Genomic DNA, 19,407 nt, shown 5'->3' with positions numbered 1-19,407 from the left:
TTGAGTGCTTAAAAAGTACTTAAAAATTGCTTTTTTTTTCTTGAAAAATCTGGCTACGCACCCTGTACTTGAATAAAATTTTTTTTGTAAATTGGCGCATTTGTGTAATATTTCTCAAATTACTTTCTTTAAAATTTAATATATATATTTTTGGCAGTTTATGAATTGGTTGAATTTAAATGTAAAGTGTATCAGTGTTTATATATTGCAAATATTGCTATTTTTTGCTGTTTTTCCTTCTGTTCTGTTTTGTCTCACATATTTTTATTTTCTGTTAATATTTTTAAATACTTATATTGTTCAGTAACTTTTAAAGTTACAAATTACCTTAGTAATTTTGCTTTTTAAAATTAGCATAGATTTTTTAAATCTTTTTAGCATTTTATTGTTAGCCTTTTAAAGTTAATAGAAAAGTTTTTATTGTATTTACAAAACCTAGTGGCAGTTTTTGTAATGCTTTTCAACCCATGATGTATTTTATAAGTTAGAGAATATTTACTGGTGAATGTAAAAGTAATTGCTGATATTCAGCATAAAGTTTGAGAATTATGAGATTAATTATAAGGTAAATTGAATTTACATTTTATGTCTTACAACTGCGTAGCAATGGAATTAGTAAAAGTGTTGAAAATGTAATTAAAAAATATAACAAATTATGATTTATTCTTTTTTTCCAAATCTATGGCTGCTATTAAACTTCGAGTTAATATGATTTTTACTTATAAATTATTACAAAATTTAGTATTCAGTTGTTTAGTAATGTATTAGTAAAATTTATTTCCTTTTTTCTAGATAAAGCTTATGCTTTAGGTAATTATATTTAGTAGTTGTTTCTCTGCCCCCCCCTCACTCCATATTTATTTTATTCCAGCATATTGACTATGAGCTGTAAATAACAGGGTTTCTTTCAACTAAACTTTAAAAAATGAGACTTCGATGTTAAAAAAACCAATATTTTTGTTCAATAAACTCAAACTAGGACGTTTAAATCTTCAACAGTTTATTAAACGTGACACTACTTTTTAGGATATTTGTATTACCGTGAGCTATTTTTCTTACTGTATCAGAAATTAATCAAGCTAGTTTTCGTAAGATTTTTGTTTTTCTCTGGGAAAGTCTTTCTTTACCCTTTTTAAATATCTTTTTTTTTTTTAACTAAACCATAGTTTCCTATTTCTTTTCCTTCGATTTATTTCATTTCAGATTCATATCACACAGTATCAAAATAAGTCATTTTTTTAGAACATAAATGCTACATTTTTGCTTTAAGTTGTAGTCTGCTGAATACTGTCACAGAAATCAAATCACCTTGTTGTAACAACAATCCATTTTATGTTGGATAACTTCAATTTGTCTTTGTATGACTTTGTTTGACAGGTTAAATATCAAAACCAAAATTATCGTAAAGATTAAAAAACGTTCTAAATTTTTCATACCCCTGGATTTTTTTTTACAGTCATGTTGCATAGACAGCAATTTTTTTAGAGAGTCAATGCAACATGATTTGCAGGTTATAAAACTTGCACATCCAGGTATAGAACTTACTTGGAGTGAAATTGAAGTAGGTACTTTTTTGTCAATTGAAGGATAATTTTTAATACTCAAAAATAGTGCAAACAAAGAATAGTAAAGAAAAGGTGCCTTTTGGCTGGCAAGCATTCAAGATGTTTTTTTGCAGGTAGCTGCAAAATATGCGGAACCTTACGTGATATGTGCATCTGATTATTTATAAGAATACCAGATGCAGCTTAAGATGTATTAATCATACCAAGAAAAGCCTGACTTATCAGTTACTATCAAAATGATATCCACGTAAATATTGCTAACAATTGCTCAAAATGGATAGATCCATTTGTGAGACTTAGGAAAAGTCAAACTTCTAAAGTTTTAAATCAAATGAATTCCACGTTAGTCAAAATGACTAGTTTTTTTAGTGTTAAAGTAAATAGTCGTCCCAAGTGAAGCTTCAATAATGAGAAACTTAGAGAAATGTTGTTATGAAATCACAGCCTTATTAATATTGTTCACCTATACTGTTAAATATGTATGGACTATATAAGTAATTTATATCTATAGCAACAAAAAAAAAACCTTGAGTGTAATGGTATGAGGTTTTGACGTCATTTAAAACACTGGTCGATGATTTCAATAGTAAGTTATCAAGTTGAGAAATATGAAGGCAAAGTAGATACACGATCAACTAAAGGTGGCAGAATTCTTGAAAATAAGTTTTGTTTTGTAATTAACTGCTTTATAAACTTAAAGGGCTAAGATTGTGAGAGTGAAATACAGTGTAATGATGTTAGTTTTCCACTTTGTTGTATTAATAACAGATTTTTAAAATACCTATTTTGACCCTTTTCGTGTAATATGTGTCTGGCTTATCACTTAACTCACAAATCAACTTGATACCTCTACCAAAAACAAAAAAGCATTTCCCTCTATAAATAAAAAAAATTAAAAAAAGAATTAATGCACTAGTTTGTCTGAAAATTTTTAACTTGTTATAAATATAAACTTTTTGTGTTTGTACTTAGCGGTTACTTGGAAACTTGTGACAATGGACTTCTCCTAGTAAGCTGTACACTTGTTATATCAAACTTCTGTTGTATTTTTCTAATTTTATTTGCAGATTAATTTTGTATTTTATTAAATTTAAATATCGAAAACTTAATGTATTTAAAATAAAAATTTCTGAAACTGCTTAAAATAATTTTTAATGCTTAGTAAAATGTTTTTTATATTCTAGTTGCTCATGGATGGAGTAAACTTAACTTCCAGAATACAAGTCAGCCAAAAAATCCAGCGACTCCTTTAAAAGTTCACAGTCCTATTATTGAACAACCACCTGTTACTCCAAAACATGTAGGAGAAGCCATGTCAATGCAAGACCCCCATTACAAACCTAACAATAGCTCTCAAAATCCTTTCGCTTCATTACCTAGATTTTGGAAAGGAAAAAAGTTCCTAGAACAGTCTCTGGACGATTCTGACCTAAGTCATTCAATCAGTTTTACCGCCCAATCTGATTCTTCCAAAGTATCTAAATTTAAATCTATTAAAAAAGTACTTCCTTCCTCTTTGAATGAACAAATCACCAAACAGATATCAAAATCATTGCCAACATCACCTGTTTTTGATCGAAAACCTTTAAAGTTGAAACTATTTACAAATATTCCATCTGAAGAAATGGACTCACCCAGATCAGTTTCTCCCGGATTGTTTTCGTCACCTTCTTCACTCTCACCTTTTGAGCCTGAAGAATCTTTTTCAGGTTACAATTCCGTCCAAGAACAAATGAGTGGTTGCAAGTTGGATGATTCCTGTGATCAGCTGCAAGAGCTACATAAAATCCATTTCGGTACCAGTCAGACCCCTTGCGAATCTTCGATCGGTGTGACTTTCCGAACAAAAACTCCATCTCTGTGTGCCAAACTCAGACGCTCCTCTGGAGAATCTGGTTTCTTCAGTGTTGGTGACAGAAATAGCACTTGTGATTTGTCTTTGGAGAGCTACCAAGCACATGACGATATGCCTTCCTGGGCTACAGATTGCAGTGTTACTGATTCTCCGAGTGACACAGACGACAGTGGACAAGTTGGTGGAGGTGGTAAAAAACGACCTTCCTCTTGCTACTCTGATGATTCTTGCTGTTATTGTGGTAATTTGTCAAACTGCTGTGAAACCAGACTACATTCAGACTCAGAAATAGACAGAGAACACAGACAATCTGCATGCCAGAAATCCACGCCCCTAAATTCATCGGGTGTACTTAATTGTAACTGTAAACTATGTTTTTCCGAGACTCCCTGTCAAAATGGTGAAACAGTCATATTGAAAATGTCTAGTCAAAATGAGACTTCACAGTTCGAGTCAAAATCTAACCTGCCATATCAACATAATTTGGTTAGACAGCACGCTAGTTTCCCACTGTCTAAAACTTGTGAGAAAGGCAATAGAGCTGTCAAGTGTATGAGAACCTCAATCGATTAAAAAGTAAGTTTTAATATGTATTATATGAATTTGTGACTGCCTAAATGTGAAACTAAGCTTTTTTACTTTTTAGGTTACTTTATCTTCATATACATATAGATTCAGACTCCTATTTACATCATTTTTATTTTGCAACTCCTAGATCTAGCATTTTTTCAGTTTATTTCAGGGCTCGAAAAATTTCAAAAATTTTACCCGTCCTCCTTTGAAACTAACCTGTCGCTTCTAAATAAATAAAAATATAATTTTCTCTTATTTATTACAAACGTTTATATAAATTGCACAATGAATTAGTAGTTACTAGGATTACAAATACTAGGATTGCATTATACAGTAATAAAAGGAATACTAGGTAACTAATAGGAACCTAGTATTTCGTTTATAAAATTTATTTCTTTTATGAAATAATTTATTTCTTTTATGAAATAATTTCTTTCTTTTATGAAATAATTTCTTTCTTTTATGAAATAATTTAAATGACAAATGTCAAGTTATCTGGAATGTCAATTTATCCGAGAGTACTGCATTTTTTAAATGAATCAAATATGACGTTTGCCAGTTCCACAATCAAGCCAATTTACAGGTTTCTGCACAGAAATCTGAAAGGGGTTTTCCATTTAGGTAGATGTCCATAATTGCGTTTAACGCTTGTTTAAGACCAGTATGTAAATTTTTTTTTGTAAGTTCATTGCTGAAAAGTCCCTTTCTACCGCTGCAGCACGGGAGACAGAGAAAACATCAATTCCACCATGCGGCGCAGTATGTTGCTGTATTTCTAGATTAGAGGGTCATTTTAGAAATGAGGCTCTAGACCAGAGGTTCCCAAACTTTTTTTTCTCGTGGACCACTTTCAAAGTTTTACTATTTTCGGTAGACCCCCTGCTGCTACATTTCTACTGTATTCCCAAAACTCCTAAGAAATATCGCCCTAAATTGGGGGTGCTAAGAAGGGAGAAAAAGTAGCACATTTTCTTGTGTCCTATTTATTAAAATAATACTTGTGGTTATACAAAATTATAAACATTTATTATTACAAAAAATCAACAATGAACTCAGAAATGTAAATCAACAATAAAAAATAGTCATACTTTTAATGAGACTGATGCACTTGATGAATTGACAGCAAATTATCAATATTTGGCTTCAGTTTTGTAAGAAGTAATCTCAAATCTCCCCATTCTGTGATGTTCAATCTGCTATTTTTTTTGTTAACAGCAGGTTGGTAACGGCACTTTCGACAAGATATGACGAGGGAAACGCTATCAAAAATTTTCTCGCAATTTCCCATAGCTCAGGATATTTTTCGGGGATTTCTGCCTGCAGCCAAAATGTTTGATAGCCTTTTTTAAATTCCACCTTCAGTTAGTTCCTCGTTGGTGCTAATTTCAATTTACCAAGAAAAGCCAAAATTACCCCCTTTGTTTTTATTAAATTAAGGCTGTCCACTTGTAACTGCAAGTTAACGTCATTGAATTTTATGAATAAATCTGTTAAGTGCGCAATATCCGCTTTATATTTGATCAGATTTTCTTTTAAATCTGGTGTTTTAGTTTCCAGACACTTTATCACTGATTCGAAAAGTGAATAAAATCTCGATAAGCATGCACCTTTCGACAACCAGCGTACTTCAATATGCAAGAGTAGTCGTTGGAAATTTTCATCGCACAATAGTGCAAATAAACGGGTATTCAAAACATTGCTTCTTATTTTATTAACTGCGTTAATCATAAATTGAGGCGATTGGGGCAATCTATCACTCAAATTTTTCGCTACAAGGTGTTGTCGGTGGATGACACAGTGAATTGCAATTAGTCCTGGTATTATTCTTTTAAGATAGCTTATAAACCCACGATATCACCCGAACATGGCAGGAGCTCCATCTGCTGCCACCGAAATTATATTTGTAAATGGAATAGATTTTTCTGTAAAAAAAAATCACTCAGGACTATCGATTCGCCTTTAGTGTCCGACTTCAAAGTTTTTGCAAAGTTTTTAAGGTAAATCCAAGCCAAAAGTTTTGTTCTTTATTATGAAAACCAGAAAATTTTTCGTGGACCCCCATTTGCAACTTGTGAACCCCTGTTTTCTTTTCACGTCGACGTGGACCCCCGCGTGGTCTCCTACGGACCCCTGGGGGTGCACCTGGACCACTTTGGGAACCTATGCTCTAGACTATTGTAAGATAATGAAAATTGAAAATGTATCACCAATATTAACCGGAAAATGGCCGTCCGCATGTATGTCGGATTCGAGAAATTCGTTGTCTACGGGGAATTTTTGACCACCGAGGACCGGACGGACGGGTGATTTTTCAAGCCCTGGTTTATTTACATACCGAATGTAATATCATGAATTAATTATGAATAATGAAGACAACCCAATGCTCACATTGGGCTGTTTGGCCAATCTTGCATGCCTCTTATTTTTCACCTATTGTTTTATCATTGTTATCTATAGTTAAATGGATAAATAACTCCCAATGAAGTGACCCAGGTTTGAATTCTAGTGATGGCTGATCAATGCAATTTCCGCATCTGGCTCGCACTGACTATAGTGCTGACGTAATTTATCTACAGTGGTAGATGGAGCATGGGTTAGAGTATCCTTGCTGTCAGGCTTATCATGGAAGTTTTCGCGGTCTGCCTCTACATGTTAGGCAAATGCGGGTTAGTTCCATTAAAAAGTCCTCCACAAAGGCAGATCTTCTAATACTTAATTCTGGAGTTTTCTTGTCTTCTGGATTGGGTTCAGAATTATAAGGATATGGAGTTTAAAATTAATAGTCTTCAACTCAAAATTGAGTCAGACATTCAACGACAGAGATAAAATTAAATAAAATGGATGATTAAATATGTTGAAAGTTTATATTATGAAGTTGTAAATATTAGAGAATGAATAAAGAGACAAACCGACATTGTAAATATATTGTCCTCAATATATTGACAATTGGTCTATTAAAAAAAATTGCACTGGAAACTTAACATTTTATTTTCTAAACAAAATAATTTTGAAATTAAAAATAAAATTAGTCTTTATTCTACTTAAGTAGAGTAAACTATAAATTTTTTATTAAGTTTAGCCTTTTTATTAGTACTTAGGATGTGCATACAGTTCCAGAAAATCTTCTGTTTTTCTTTTTGGAAAATGTTCTTGTTCTGATTTTTTTCTATAATCCTCTAAGAGGCTTATCCTTGTCAAACACTTTGTTTTTCCCCACACCTAGCAAGATTATATATAAAGTTGCTTTTTCTGTGAAGATTATATATCCTAAAGTTGCTTTGGATGTGATGCTTATATATCCTAAAGTTGCTTTGGATGTGAAGATTATATATCCTAAAGTTGCTTTGGATGTGAAGATTATATATCCTAAAGTTGCTTTGGATATGCAGATTATATATATAAAGTTGCTTTGGATGTGAAGATTATATAAAGTTGCTTTGGATATGCAGATTATATATATAAAGTTGCTTTGGATGTGAAGATTATATATATAAAGTTGCTTTGGATGTGAAGATTATATATCCTAAAGTTGCTTTGGATGTGAAGATTATATATCCTAAAGTTGCTTTGGATGTGTTTGCAACTAAGATTATGTATAAAGTTGCTTTGGATGTGTTTGCAAATATCTGTGATATTTTTCTGAAATTGGTAGCGTAGAGATAGTAATATTTGATTCTGTCACAATATTTTGTGTATTTGATAATATAGCTTTGTGTATGTAATTTATGTTAATATCTATATTTAATGTGGTTTTTCTTTATAGGAATTTATTGAAACGGAGCCAAACGAAGTATTTTTGTGAACAAAACTATATATAACCAGCCTAAGATGGGTGATGATTGATAACTTTTAAGCTTTTATTTAAATTTGTTTGAAATTTTTATGTTCTTTTATTTGTGACATTTTTTTAAAAATAATTTTCATGAGTTTAGATTTAATTATCAAAAATGCTGCCAAAGATTAAGTACCTTATTTCATTATATTATAATTTATTGGTAGATTGCAGATTTTGTATAAAATTGATTGTATATAATGTACAGATTTAGAAAAATATTTAATTTTTTTCTTTAGTTTTTTGAAAGGAAACTGATGTTGTATTGAAAATTAAGATTTTAAAGAACTATGAACTTTTCTCTTGGTGAAATATTGTTACTTTTGATAACTTGATTATATTTTATGCATTTATTTATAGGAAAAATACTGTATTAAAAATTGTTTTATACTTTTACAAAATTTCTGTTTCACATTTTTATATAAAGATCATTTAAGTAATTGTTAAACTTCTTTGAGGATTTGATTTTTTTTTAAAGCTTAAATAAGATAAATACTCAATCTGTTTTACGAATTTTTGTTTTTTAGTTGCTTCTGAAAAGCTTTATAGAGATTATCTGTAAATTATATTAAAGCATATGTTTTTACATGCAAAATATTTTATATTCTATCAAGTTAGATACTCTGTTTTAAGATTTTGAAATTTTAAGTTCTAAAATTTTCTATTAAGTTCTGAAAGGATAGATAAAACTAATTTTTAATATTATATTTAATGTTTGCTTAACTGCATGTAACAGTATTTTTTTTTGTTTTGTGAAATCTTGATTGAAATTGTTTTTTCTTATATCTTTTGACTCTTTAGAATATGTCTTTAGTTATATAAGCATGTTAACTTATTGAATAATATTTAAAAAAAATTCTGAGAATCTGCACAAGGAAATGACCTTGGTTATTAATTAAGTTGCGGCTTTGTATCTTTTTTCTTGTCTTGAGAAATTTTTGAATGTTTCATCAATTGCCAAATTTTATTTATTTTTTTGAATATTTCAAAACATTTTAGAACATATTCTTTTTCAATATAAAAAGAAATTATTTAACATACAAAAGTTAGAGTAAATTCTCAAATCTTCATACCATTGTCAAGCAGATTTTGGAATTGTGAAGATCTTTCAATTGTTTACCATTTCACAATGCATTATGAATTAATATCAAAATATATAAAAATTAAAGTTAAAACATCGAATTTTTTTGGTTTTTCTTTTAAAGTTTTTGATATAAATAAATCATAAATTGGACAATAATGCATAGATGAAAATGTTAAGGTGTAAACTTGAAAAATCTTAATTTTTAGTAATTTAAAAGAGAATATTTGAAAATGTATTGCTTTTTAAGCATTTTCTTTTAACAATAAAAATTAATTTTTGGCTTTAGCATTGTTTTATGGAAAATAAACTTGTTTGTTTGCATTCTAAAATCAGTACTGTAATAATGAAGATGAATATTTGTTAATGAATTTGAACTCAGAAATTGGTCAAAGGAATCATTCATAAATAGGATTGTTTTTCTTTCATATTTATACTTCAGGAAATTTGGTACAAAGTAAAAACATAATAAATAACAAGATTCTTGTATTTGCTACTCTATGTGAAATTTTTATTGACAATATTTTTATATACTGTTAAATACATGAACTAAACAAACCTTTTCATATAAAATTCAAACCAAAAAATATATAAAATTAACATGATGGCTTTTCTACAAAACATATCTTATGGCTGAACAAGTATTTTGCATAAGTTGTCTAAAAAAATAAATAGAATGTATATTTACATTGAAAATGGTTTGAATAACAAGTTTTAAATGTGTTTTGAATAAGCTTTGAATGTAACTATTGATTGTAAGAAATGATATTTTTATGAAATAAACTGTGACAACAGAGCTTGGAATAGAGTTGAATAAACTATTTTATGAAATGTAAATTCTGGTTTGCCTGAATTATTTTAAATGAGTTATAGTTTAACATAGGATTTATTACGAAATCTTTAAATGTTAATGTTTACATGACCAAAATTGACCATTGTTTAAAATCACTCCTACGTAAAAAAGGCAATATTGATGGCATACCTGATAAATTAATGTTTTTATATGCAGAACTTAAAATTAGCCATACTATATTATCAGGTATCCCATGACTTTTGGCTCCTAAGTGTATATGGGTGATTCAACAAATTAGGGATTATAAGTGTTCTGAATCAATATTGTCCCTCAGTAGACTGGTCGTTAAGACGCGGTTCCCAGCAGATCACCGAAGTCAAGCATCACTAGCTGCGGTCAGTGTGCGGGTGGGTGACCATTTGGATTAGTCTGCGTAGGGACCGAGGGTGTGCGGTATTGGTCCTAGTGAAACTGTTCTACCTTAAAGTTCTCGACTTCTCGTGCAGGTCGTCGGGCTACCGAAGCTGGGGGTGCCATCCCCTCTGCAGAGGATCAAAATTGTGATGGCATGTCTTCGGATCATCCTCAGGGAGCTTTAGTGCGATGTAAATGAACTACAACAACAGCAACTGAATCAATATTTTAGTCAAGTTTTGAACAATTAAAACATTCCTTTATTCACAAGCCGAATTCTTATACTCCTTTTACATTATATTTCTAATATTATATTATACTAACGTGTTTATTTTTGTTTTAAATTTAAGTATAAAAATCATCGAAATGTCACGCTTATGCCTTGTCCTAAATATCTGTATGTTTTAAACGATTTCTACCGAGAACTAGAATTTATGTTGTTGTTGCTTATCCTCTTCTGGCCTGACGAAGTCAGACCAGATCTATGAACCCGTTGGCCTGAATGAAATCTAAGACCAAAAGAGGAGTAGAGTAGAGTAGATGTCTTTCCAGAGGAGACCAAGACAGTCCAGGATATGATCGGCAGAAGCCCGGTGTAGATGGCATTTAGGGCAGAGGGGGTAGGTTTTAGTTCTTTCAGAAAAATAGTAAACCTTTTAGATGGCCGGTAGTTAGGTTGGAGAGGGTGGTGCAGACTCTACCTTTCATAGAGAAGAGTGGAAGAAACTCCAGGCTTATTTCCTTTGTACCAATGGTGTGGGGGGGGGGGGACAGCCAGTCCCTGAGACGCTAGGATTTCTTTAGGGAGTGAAGTTCAAGATAGATGAGATCAGAAGAGGTAGGGTGCGGCTGGCTGCTAAGTCGTTGCCATAGAGACCGATGTGAGAAGGAATCCAGGGTGCATAGCGTTTTTAAAAAGTGCTTATTTTTGATTTTCGTTTTTTAAAAGCCCTTAAAGGTGCTTTTTTCATTGGGTGTTTTTAAAAAGTGCTTAATTTTCCCTTTTTTCAAAATGAGATTTTTTCCTTCATTATGTTGATTTTTGCCTCGAATTGTGCAAAAAGATACAGTTCAGATTGTTCCATTCAACGTTTTCACAATTAATTCAATCCCAATCTACAGTGCACTCCCGTTTATCCGGGTTAATCACCGGGACAGGTCACAGGGACAATCGAAAGACACGGATAATCCGAAACTCCTTTTATTTAAGAAAAAATCAATATCAGTACAAAAAATATAAAAATTACTGACATTTGCATGCTGTATAACATCAAACTAGGAATTTTCCTTTTAAAAAATGTGTAATGCGTCTTCGCCATATATCGATACACATATTTTACGAACCGCAGTAATGTTACCGTAATCAAATCCTCCCATATAATCTAATAAAGTTTCCACAGAGCAGCAGAATGAGAAATTGTATTTCCTTCATTTACTATATCTTCTGCATCAGTTACTATCATCACTATTTGATTTAACAACATAACGATGTCTTCATTTGTCAAATGCTGGAAGTCAGGCTCACATGCATCACTTTGAAACCAATCTTCGAAATTTTCTTCATCAAGAATTTCGAAACCTTAGATTTTTTTGCTTGTTCGAGAATACTGTTATCATATTTTTCTTGAACATCTGAAGAAGATTGTTCATCAAGCGATATGATCCTTCTCCAAGATCGTGATAATGTAGACGATTTTACCTTTGACCATGCTACTGATATTCCATATACTGCAATCCAATAACGAATATTGCTTCCAAAAATTTGGTAGTGTTATAACTTCACGGATCAAATTTTTTTAATCCTGAAAATGTTTCTCTTTATATTTTTCGTGTGACCCTGGAATGAGCACGGATAATAGAGAGTGTACTGTATTTCAATCTATTTTCTATATTGTCAGTCCGTAGCGTATTAAAACGCCATTCGTTTTGCATAATTCATGATTTTTGACAATTGTCAAAAACAATGCCGAAATGGTTTTTTTTTCTTTTTACACATGACGGTTAAAACAAGATAAAACCGTCAATTGTCAAAAACTTTCCAACCCTGTCTAGTTATAATATTTTTTTAAAGTGCTTTAAAATATTTTTTGAGTGCTTAAAAGGTGCTTATTTTTAGTTGAATAATTTGGCTACGCTCCCTGGAATCCACTGCCGGTGAATATTATGCTGAAAGGAACAAGAGTTTTAATTTGTTTAGGATGGAAATGCTGGTTTTCTCTCCAATATGGGTCCAGTTGTTAAGATACTAGAATTTATTTTCTCTTACAACTAATGTGATTCTTTGAAGAAAGTTAATAACAAAAAGAGTAAAATGAATTGATCCCTCAAGCTTCAACTCATCTTTTTATGTTAATCCTTTTCTTTTATTTTATTATTCTAATCGAAATGCTTTCTCACACTTTTAAATTCACACCCTGTCCTTAAATCTATTTTTGGATCAAGTATATCTATCCTGTTGTTTTCAATTCACTTACAATCGTCCTGAGCCAAGTTCAGTGCCTTTAACCACTGAGCAATTACGGTTGTTGTTGTAGGCCATTAAGGCACAGGGGGGCGATTGCTGTAACCAAGAATTCGACTTCAGTCACACCCATACGTCGCACTCGTTTATTGGGCGGATATATTCATGCATCCATTCATTCATCAACAGATCGTAATTTTGACCTGAACCAGAGAACGATCAATCTCCAATCCAGTACTACCAGAGGTATAATTTGTTATGGGAACATGGAGGGTTTTGTGACCCGAAAGATTTAACGTTCACCAGTCCTTATTTACTACCCGTGGAGTCTTCGGCCGGCTGGATTCGAACTGCCGTTCTCACGAACCTGAGTCCAGAGCCCTGTCAACTAAGGTATCCTGGCCAATAATTACGGTTCCATCACTCAATTTTAAAACTCGGGGGAAAAAAATCCATAATACAGAAATGATTTGAAAACCAAAACCGTTAACAAATGTACGTTCATTCGTAAAAAGTGTGATTTTCTGTTAATTCATAATTTTAAAAAGATCGTTGGCATTAATTAAGAGTATAACATGGTGCGTAGCGTTTTTAAAAAGTGCTTAAAGGTGCTTATTTTCGATTTTCGTTTTTCGTTATTAAAAAGTGCCTAATTTTCCATTTTCGAAAAGGAGATTTTTTTCTTTACCATGTCTATTTTCGCCATGTATTATGCAAAAGCGTGCTTTTCACATCGTTCTATTCAACGTTTTCACAATTCATTCAACCACTATCCATTTATGCGTACCGTCGGTCGGTAGCGTATGAAAGCTCTAATCATTTTACATGTTTGATTAAAAACTTGCGAGTCCACATGTGCATCCAGGCCCCTCTTCCCCACTGGGCACTATGGGCACGTGCCCAGGGCCCCGCGATCGAATGGGGCCCCCTAGTTCCTGCCAGATTACCAAATGATAACCGATACATTATTACCGAAAAACATTAATTTTGAAAAATCTGATGATAATGACTTACTACAATACCTACGCTTATTATATTAGCTTTAGTTTGCCGCATGCGGATAGCTATACCTTGTACAACATAGCTTGAACTTTTTGACAGATGGGTCAGTGATGGGAAACAGAAAATATCTATTGGTGTAAAAAATGTGTTGGCTAAATATGTGGCTGTATGTATGTTTTAAACTATTCAAAATAAATAAATTCATTCGTCAATCAATTTTATTGCACTAGACATAAAAACATTGGGTAGGTAAGAAACCATTGTTTTCAGTTTTTCTATTTAAATTTTACCTCGAAGCAATAAAAACCACTTAAGACTTTCGGAAAATGCTTGAGTCCTTAACAGGTACTTTTATGTTGTGTGTCTATTCTTATGATTATTATCAATTTTTAATATTATTAAAATAAGAAGATATTGTTCGTCGTTGCAAAGTTATATCGATTTCAGATTTGACATCTGTCAAAAAGAAAGATCAAACTAATAAATAAACAGGGTATAATACTCCACTCTCTCTCAAAAATGAGTTTTTCCGATATTAGTATGTTTAGGTTAATTTAAATACCTATATGTAAGTATAAGAATACAATTTAAAAAAAAATTATTAAATTAAAAAAAGAATTATTTGATGCGGTGTGGTTTATGTCTTAAAGAAACCTATTCGAACGTCATTCGTAATACCAAAGACAAAAAAGGGGAATTCCCGATCGTCGTTTGACTTGACGAACGGGAATTCCCTTCAAGTATTTGTCTGCGATGTTGTGGCGTTTGTTTTGTTTGTAGTTGTTAGTTTGTTACTGACTGTGCTCGAGCTCTGATAAAAAAAAATAGTATTGTTTGATTAAATCGTCGTTTTGTCTGTTTTGTGTTAGCGAATATTTTCGTTATAAAATTAATTAAATAGTGAATTATAATATAAAATGTCGAAACGGTCATATCCTAGTGGATCTGAAAAAAGGAAAAAAGCTCTACATCAGAAAGAAGTAATTGAAAAGTTACCAAAATTAACATCATATTTTACTACTACTACTGGAGAAACTTCTGTAAGTAGCAATCAACTCATAAATGTTCCACATGATGACTCAGCTCAATTACAAATTGCGGGAATTTCTAAACCTTCATGTTCCAATTTTGAAAAAGAGATTGAATCAGAAAGCGACTATTCCTACGACGAAAGTGCAACGACTTCAGTGACTTCACTAAAACCGACAACTCCAACTGTGTCAATTGAACAGCAGTTTTCCAACACAGAAGAATTAATATCGCACGATCCCGCCGATTATTTTCACGAAAAGTTTGTTGAAATAAATCGCGAAATTTTAATTCGTAAGGGACCAGTATATTTTCAAAATAAAGATTCTGACTTTTCCGAGGCATCCAGAACATACAAAGATGGTAATAAATTAGTAACGAGATATTTCAACAAAGCATTATTTATTCGCAAATTAAAGAACAATGAAAGCGTCGAAAGAAAATGGTTGCTGTATTCGCCTTCCAAATGCTCTGTATTTTGTTTTTCATGCTGCTTATTTAACCCAACTGATGTTAATCTTTGCTCTCGGAATGGATGTAATGATTGGAAGCATATTAATCACATAATTTTAACACATGAAAATAGCCCAGCGCATAAGCAATCTATGATGACTTATCTGGCACGAAGTAAAGCGGTTGGTAGAGTAGATATAGACTTATTATCTCAACATCAAAAGGAAGTGGATTACTGGAGAAACGTACTTAAACGGATTGTAGCTGTTGTAAAATTTTTGGCATCGAGAGGGCTTCCATTTCGCGGCGACAATGAAATCCTAGGATCTCCAAACAATGGAAATTATTTGGGTTGTGTGGAATTATTGTGTGAATTTGATCCATTTCTTGCAGATCACTTAAAAAAATTTGGGAATCCTGGAAAGGGTAACATTTCTTATTTATCAGCAAATATCTGTAATGAGTTTATTGAAGTAATGGGAAAACAGGTTCTAAAAAAAATTATAAATGAAGTTAAATCAGCAAAATATTTTTCCATAAGCGTTGACAGTACGCCCGATCTGTCTCATATTGACCAGCTAACTTTCATCATTCGATACGTAAAAGACTGTGTTCCTGTTGAAAGGTTTTTAAAATTTATACCTATTAAAGAACATAAATCTAAGTATTTAGCGGAGACCATCTTAAATTTTTTAGAGATACATGATATTCCCATAAAAGATTGCAGAGGACAAAGCTACGACAATGCTTCAAATATGTCGGGAAAGTATAGTGGTCTACAAACAAGAATCAAGGAAAAATGTGAATTTGCCACCTTTATACCATGTGCAGGACATTCACTAAACTTGGTAGGTGTCCATGCTGCTGGGTGTGTACCGGAGGCATCACAGTTTTTTGAAATAGTTCAGAAAGTGTACAACTTTTTTTCGGGCTCTACCCACAGATGGAATATGTTAACAGAACATTTAGGTTCAAAAAAAGTTGTTAAGAGTCTTTCACAAACCAGATGGTCAGCCCGAGCTGATGCAGTAAGTGCTTTGCATGGGGGTTATAAAAGAATATTAGAAGCTTTAATCACCATCGCAAACGATACTGAACAGGCACGAGAAACAAGAGACGAAGCCCTTAGTCTGTCTAGAAAAATGGGAAATCTAGAATTTATTATACTGACGGAAATCTGGAGCACTATATTGGAAAGAATAGACAAAACAAGTAATTATCTTCAGAAAGAAACAATAACACTGGACGTTGCAACCAATTTGTTGACTTCACTTTATGATTTTATTACTAACCTCAGGGATAAATTTGATAACTTCGAATCATCTGCCAAAGAAAATAACCCAGAATCTGACTACAAGGATCTATCTCAAAGAACAAGACGTAGAAGCTCACGGCAGAGTTTTTTTGATGGCTCTGCGCCATCAGTCCAATTGAATGGAAAAGAGCGATTCAACGTAGAAACCTTTCTCCCAATAATCGATACCTTGAGTGTTCATCTAAAACAGCGACAAAGTTCATATGAGATCGTCAGTCAACGTTTTAGTTTATTTTTTCACTTAAAAACTCTGAATTCCGAAGAGATACGACAAGGATGCAAAGAATTTTCTCAAATCTATCACGAAGATGTAAATGAAAAAGAGTTAGAAATAGAATGTCAACATTTAAAAGAATACTTAATAAATGTTCAGAGTGAAAATGAAGCATCTAACAGTGTACAGGAAGTATATAATCTATTAAAGCAAAACAAAATTGAAGACACATTTCCTAACGTAGAAATTGCATTGAGAATATTTTTAAGCATGATGGTAACTAACTGCAGCGGAGAACGCTCCTTCTCCAAATTGAAACGAATAAAAAATGAATTAAGAAGTACAATGCTTCAAGAGAGATTAAATAGTTTGTCGCTGATGTCCATAGAATGTGATATTCTCAATACCATAGATTTTGAAGAAGTGATTAACGATTTTGCTCATCTTAAATCTAGAAGGGTACCTTTGCAATCAACATAGAATTAATCTAAGGATTTTAAGTTAAGCGAGTTACTTTTGTAGATTATTTTTTATATTTCCTATTTTTTTATAGCTAGTAACTAAATAAAAATAAATTTAGAACCTTGTTTGTCTTTCTTTATCTATTGTAACTAAATAGTGTTTTCTCAAGGTCATAGGGGCCCCATGATCCTAATGTGCCCAGGGCCTCAAATAGTTTAAAGACGGCCCTGTGTGCATCGACTGAGCTGGGTTCGGTGAGATTTTTGCTCTCTCATACGCTACTCTGCTGCATTTTGCAAGATATTCTCAATTTCAGGCTTCATTTTCCACTCTCCGATATCGAACTGGAAAGCATCTTGATCATTTTATAATCGCTAATATAATCAGAGAAGGAGTTCTTTATCAGAAACTAGTTCTTTTATCATGATCATGTAAAGTCTTTGAAAATTATTTTACATTTTGTTAATGTATATAGTGCTTAAAAAGTACTTAAAAGGTACTTATTTTTTGTTGAAAGATTTGGCTACGCACCCTGCATAAATAAAACGCAACTTTTGATCCATTAAAATTGTCTCTTATGCAAAAATCCGAATATTAGATCAAATTTTCTAAGGATTTTCTTTGTTTAATATTTTGAGCATTTTTAAACCTTACATTAAATAAACTAAGAAATGTGCGTAAAAATCATGGACTGATTAATGATTTTTACAACAAGCGATGCAAAAAAAGTATGTTCCCCCCTCCCCCACAAAAACTTTTTCCTTTAACCACCTTATGATTTAATTTTTATTGCAAAGTTTGAGTGATCGCATGATCTTAGCTTGCTGAAAGTATCAGAATAACCTGCAAAGCATAAGAAATTTTAATAAAATGTCGAAAAGCAAAATTGTTCTGTGACATTTATCTTCGTGGTGGATATTATAAACTATAAACCAAATAAATATATTTCAATTATCAGGAAGTTTTCTTCGTTATTTGTGACTAGATTTCTCTAGCTAGATCGAGTGAAATATGAGTTACACTTAGCAATGACAGTTATAAATACACAATCTATTTCGGACAAATCTTTCTGTCCGCATGAGTCATTTTTTTATATTAAAAAAAAGATACATGATAAAAAAGAAAAGAGCCTACGGTATTGGTTTTCTCATTTTTTATCAGCATGATTATCTTTTTTTTTTTTAGAGAACGCCAATTGAGTGTAAAAAGCTAAGTCAGAGAAAATACTACTTTTTTTTCATTAATCAGAACGTCGACTTCTTATAAAAAGTTTCATAAAAAGTATAAATCCTATCGAGATCTGTAATTCTTTTTCATTTTATTTCGAAGACAATTTCCTTTAAGCTTGCTGTATATTAAGACTTGTTTTTTTTTATGTCATATTATGTGATGAAGGGGCTTAGTTTGCCTTAATACGTAACAAGACCAATTAAAATATGTACTCGTTTTTCCAGGTTCTTAATTGTTAATAATACAGGGTTATTCATAATTCCCTCCGCCTGTAAACGACATTTTTCTTTACTACAACTGGGTTCAGTGGTACATGTTACTGCCGTCTACCGGCAACTGCTTAAATTAAAACTTGAATACTTTCGGAATAATTCATATGTTCTTGCCATATTCGTCTTCCTTTCTTTACTATAACTCTTCGAAACCCCGGATGGAATTATGAATAACCCTGTATAAGTGATTAAAATAATTGTAAACTAGAAAAATAAGAAAGTAAACTAGAAAAATAAGAAAGTAAACTAGAAAATAAAAAAAGCTACGCTTATCATGATTTACACCTAAAGCAATTAAAATAGCACCGTGTGCCCAAAATTGCCTCGAAATTTGAGCACTGTAGCTAGTTGGAAAGTGATGGGAATTTCGATTAAAGATAAATTGTATTTGGAGATTTATGTTGGAAATGTTCAGAAAACTGATTAAACTTGTATTATCCCTATGCCTGTAATTTCCTTGAATGAATCTTTAAATTTGAGTGAGTTGGAAAAAGATGAGAATTTCGATTTTAGTTAAATTGTATTTGCAGATAAATTATGGTTGTAGAGGTCAGAAAACGATTTAAACTTGTATTATCATCCAACACTGAATTAAAGTTTAATTTGAGTTCAGATCGGTTACGTTATTGGTTAAGTTTCATATAAACGAATTTCTTTCGTAATTTAAAAATCGGTTTTCAAACTAAAGAACGAAAAAAAAAAAAAAAAAAGAAGAAGAGAGAGGTAACATCGAAACATTTTTGAAACTAGAGAAAGAAAAAAAAAGAAGAAAAAGAACAACAGATAAAACAAAGAATCTAAATCCTATTTAAAAATAAATCTCAATTCTTGGGATAGTTGTGTGGTTGGTTGTTTT

At 31.9% G+C, this 19,407-nt stretch overlaps 1 protein-coding gene across 1 annotated transcript in view; it reads left to right on the top strand.

Moving 5' to 3' along the window:
• Nucleotides 1-9,743, top strand: part of LOC107438318 (uncharacterized) — a 127,480-nt gene extending 117,737 nt beyond the window's left edge. Inside the window, exons 11-12 of the mRNA XM_071184923.2 lie at nt 2,750-3,996; nt 7,757-9,743. Coding sequence (XP_071041024.1) covers nt 2,750-3,993 — 1,244 coding nt within the window. The 3' untranslated portion in view covers nt 3,994-3,996; nt 7,757-9,743. The remainder of the gene's footprint in view (nt 1-2,749; nt 3,997-7,756) is intronic.
• The last annotated feature ends 9,664 nt before the right edge of the window (nt 9,744-19,407 follow it).

This window comes from Parasteatoda tepidariorum, chromosome 5 (genome assembly GCF_982258835.1).
Source record: "Parasteatoda tepidariorum strain Cologne lab strain chromosome 5, Ptep-v5.0, whole genome shotgun sequence".
NCBI classification, from domain to species: Eukaryota; Metazoa; Arthropoda; class Arachnida; order Araneae; family Theridiidae; genus Parasteatoda; species Parasteatoda tepidariorum.
The sequence above is the reverse complement of the archived record's forward strand: the minus strand, read 5'-3'. Positions and strand labels throughout refer to the sequence as shown.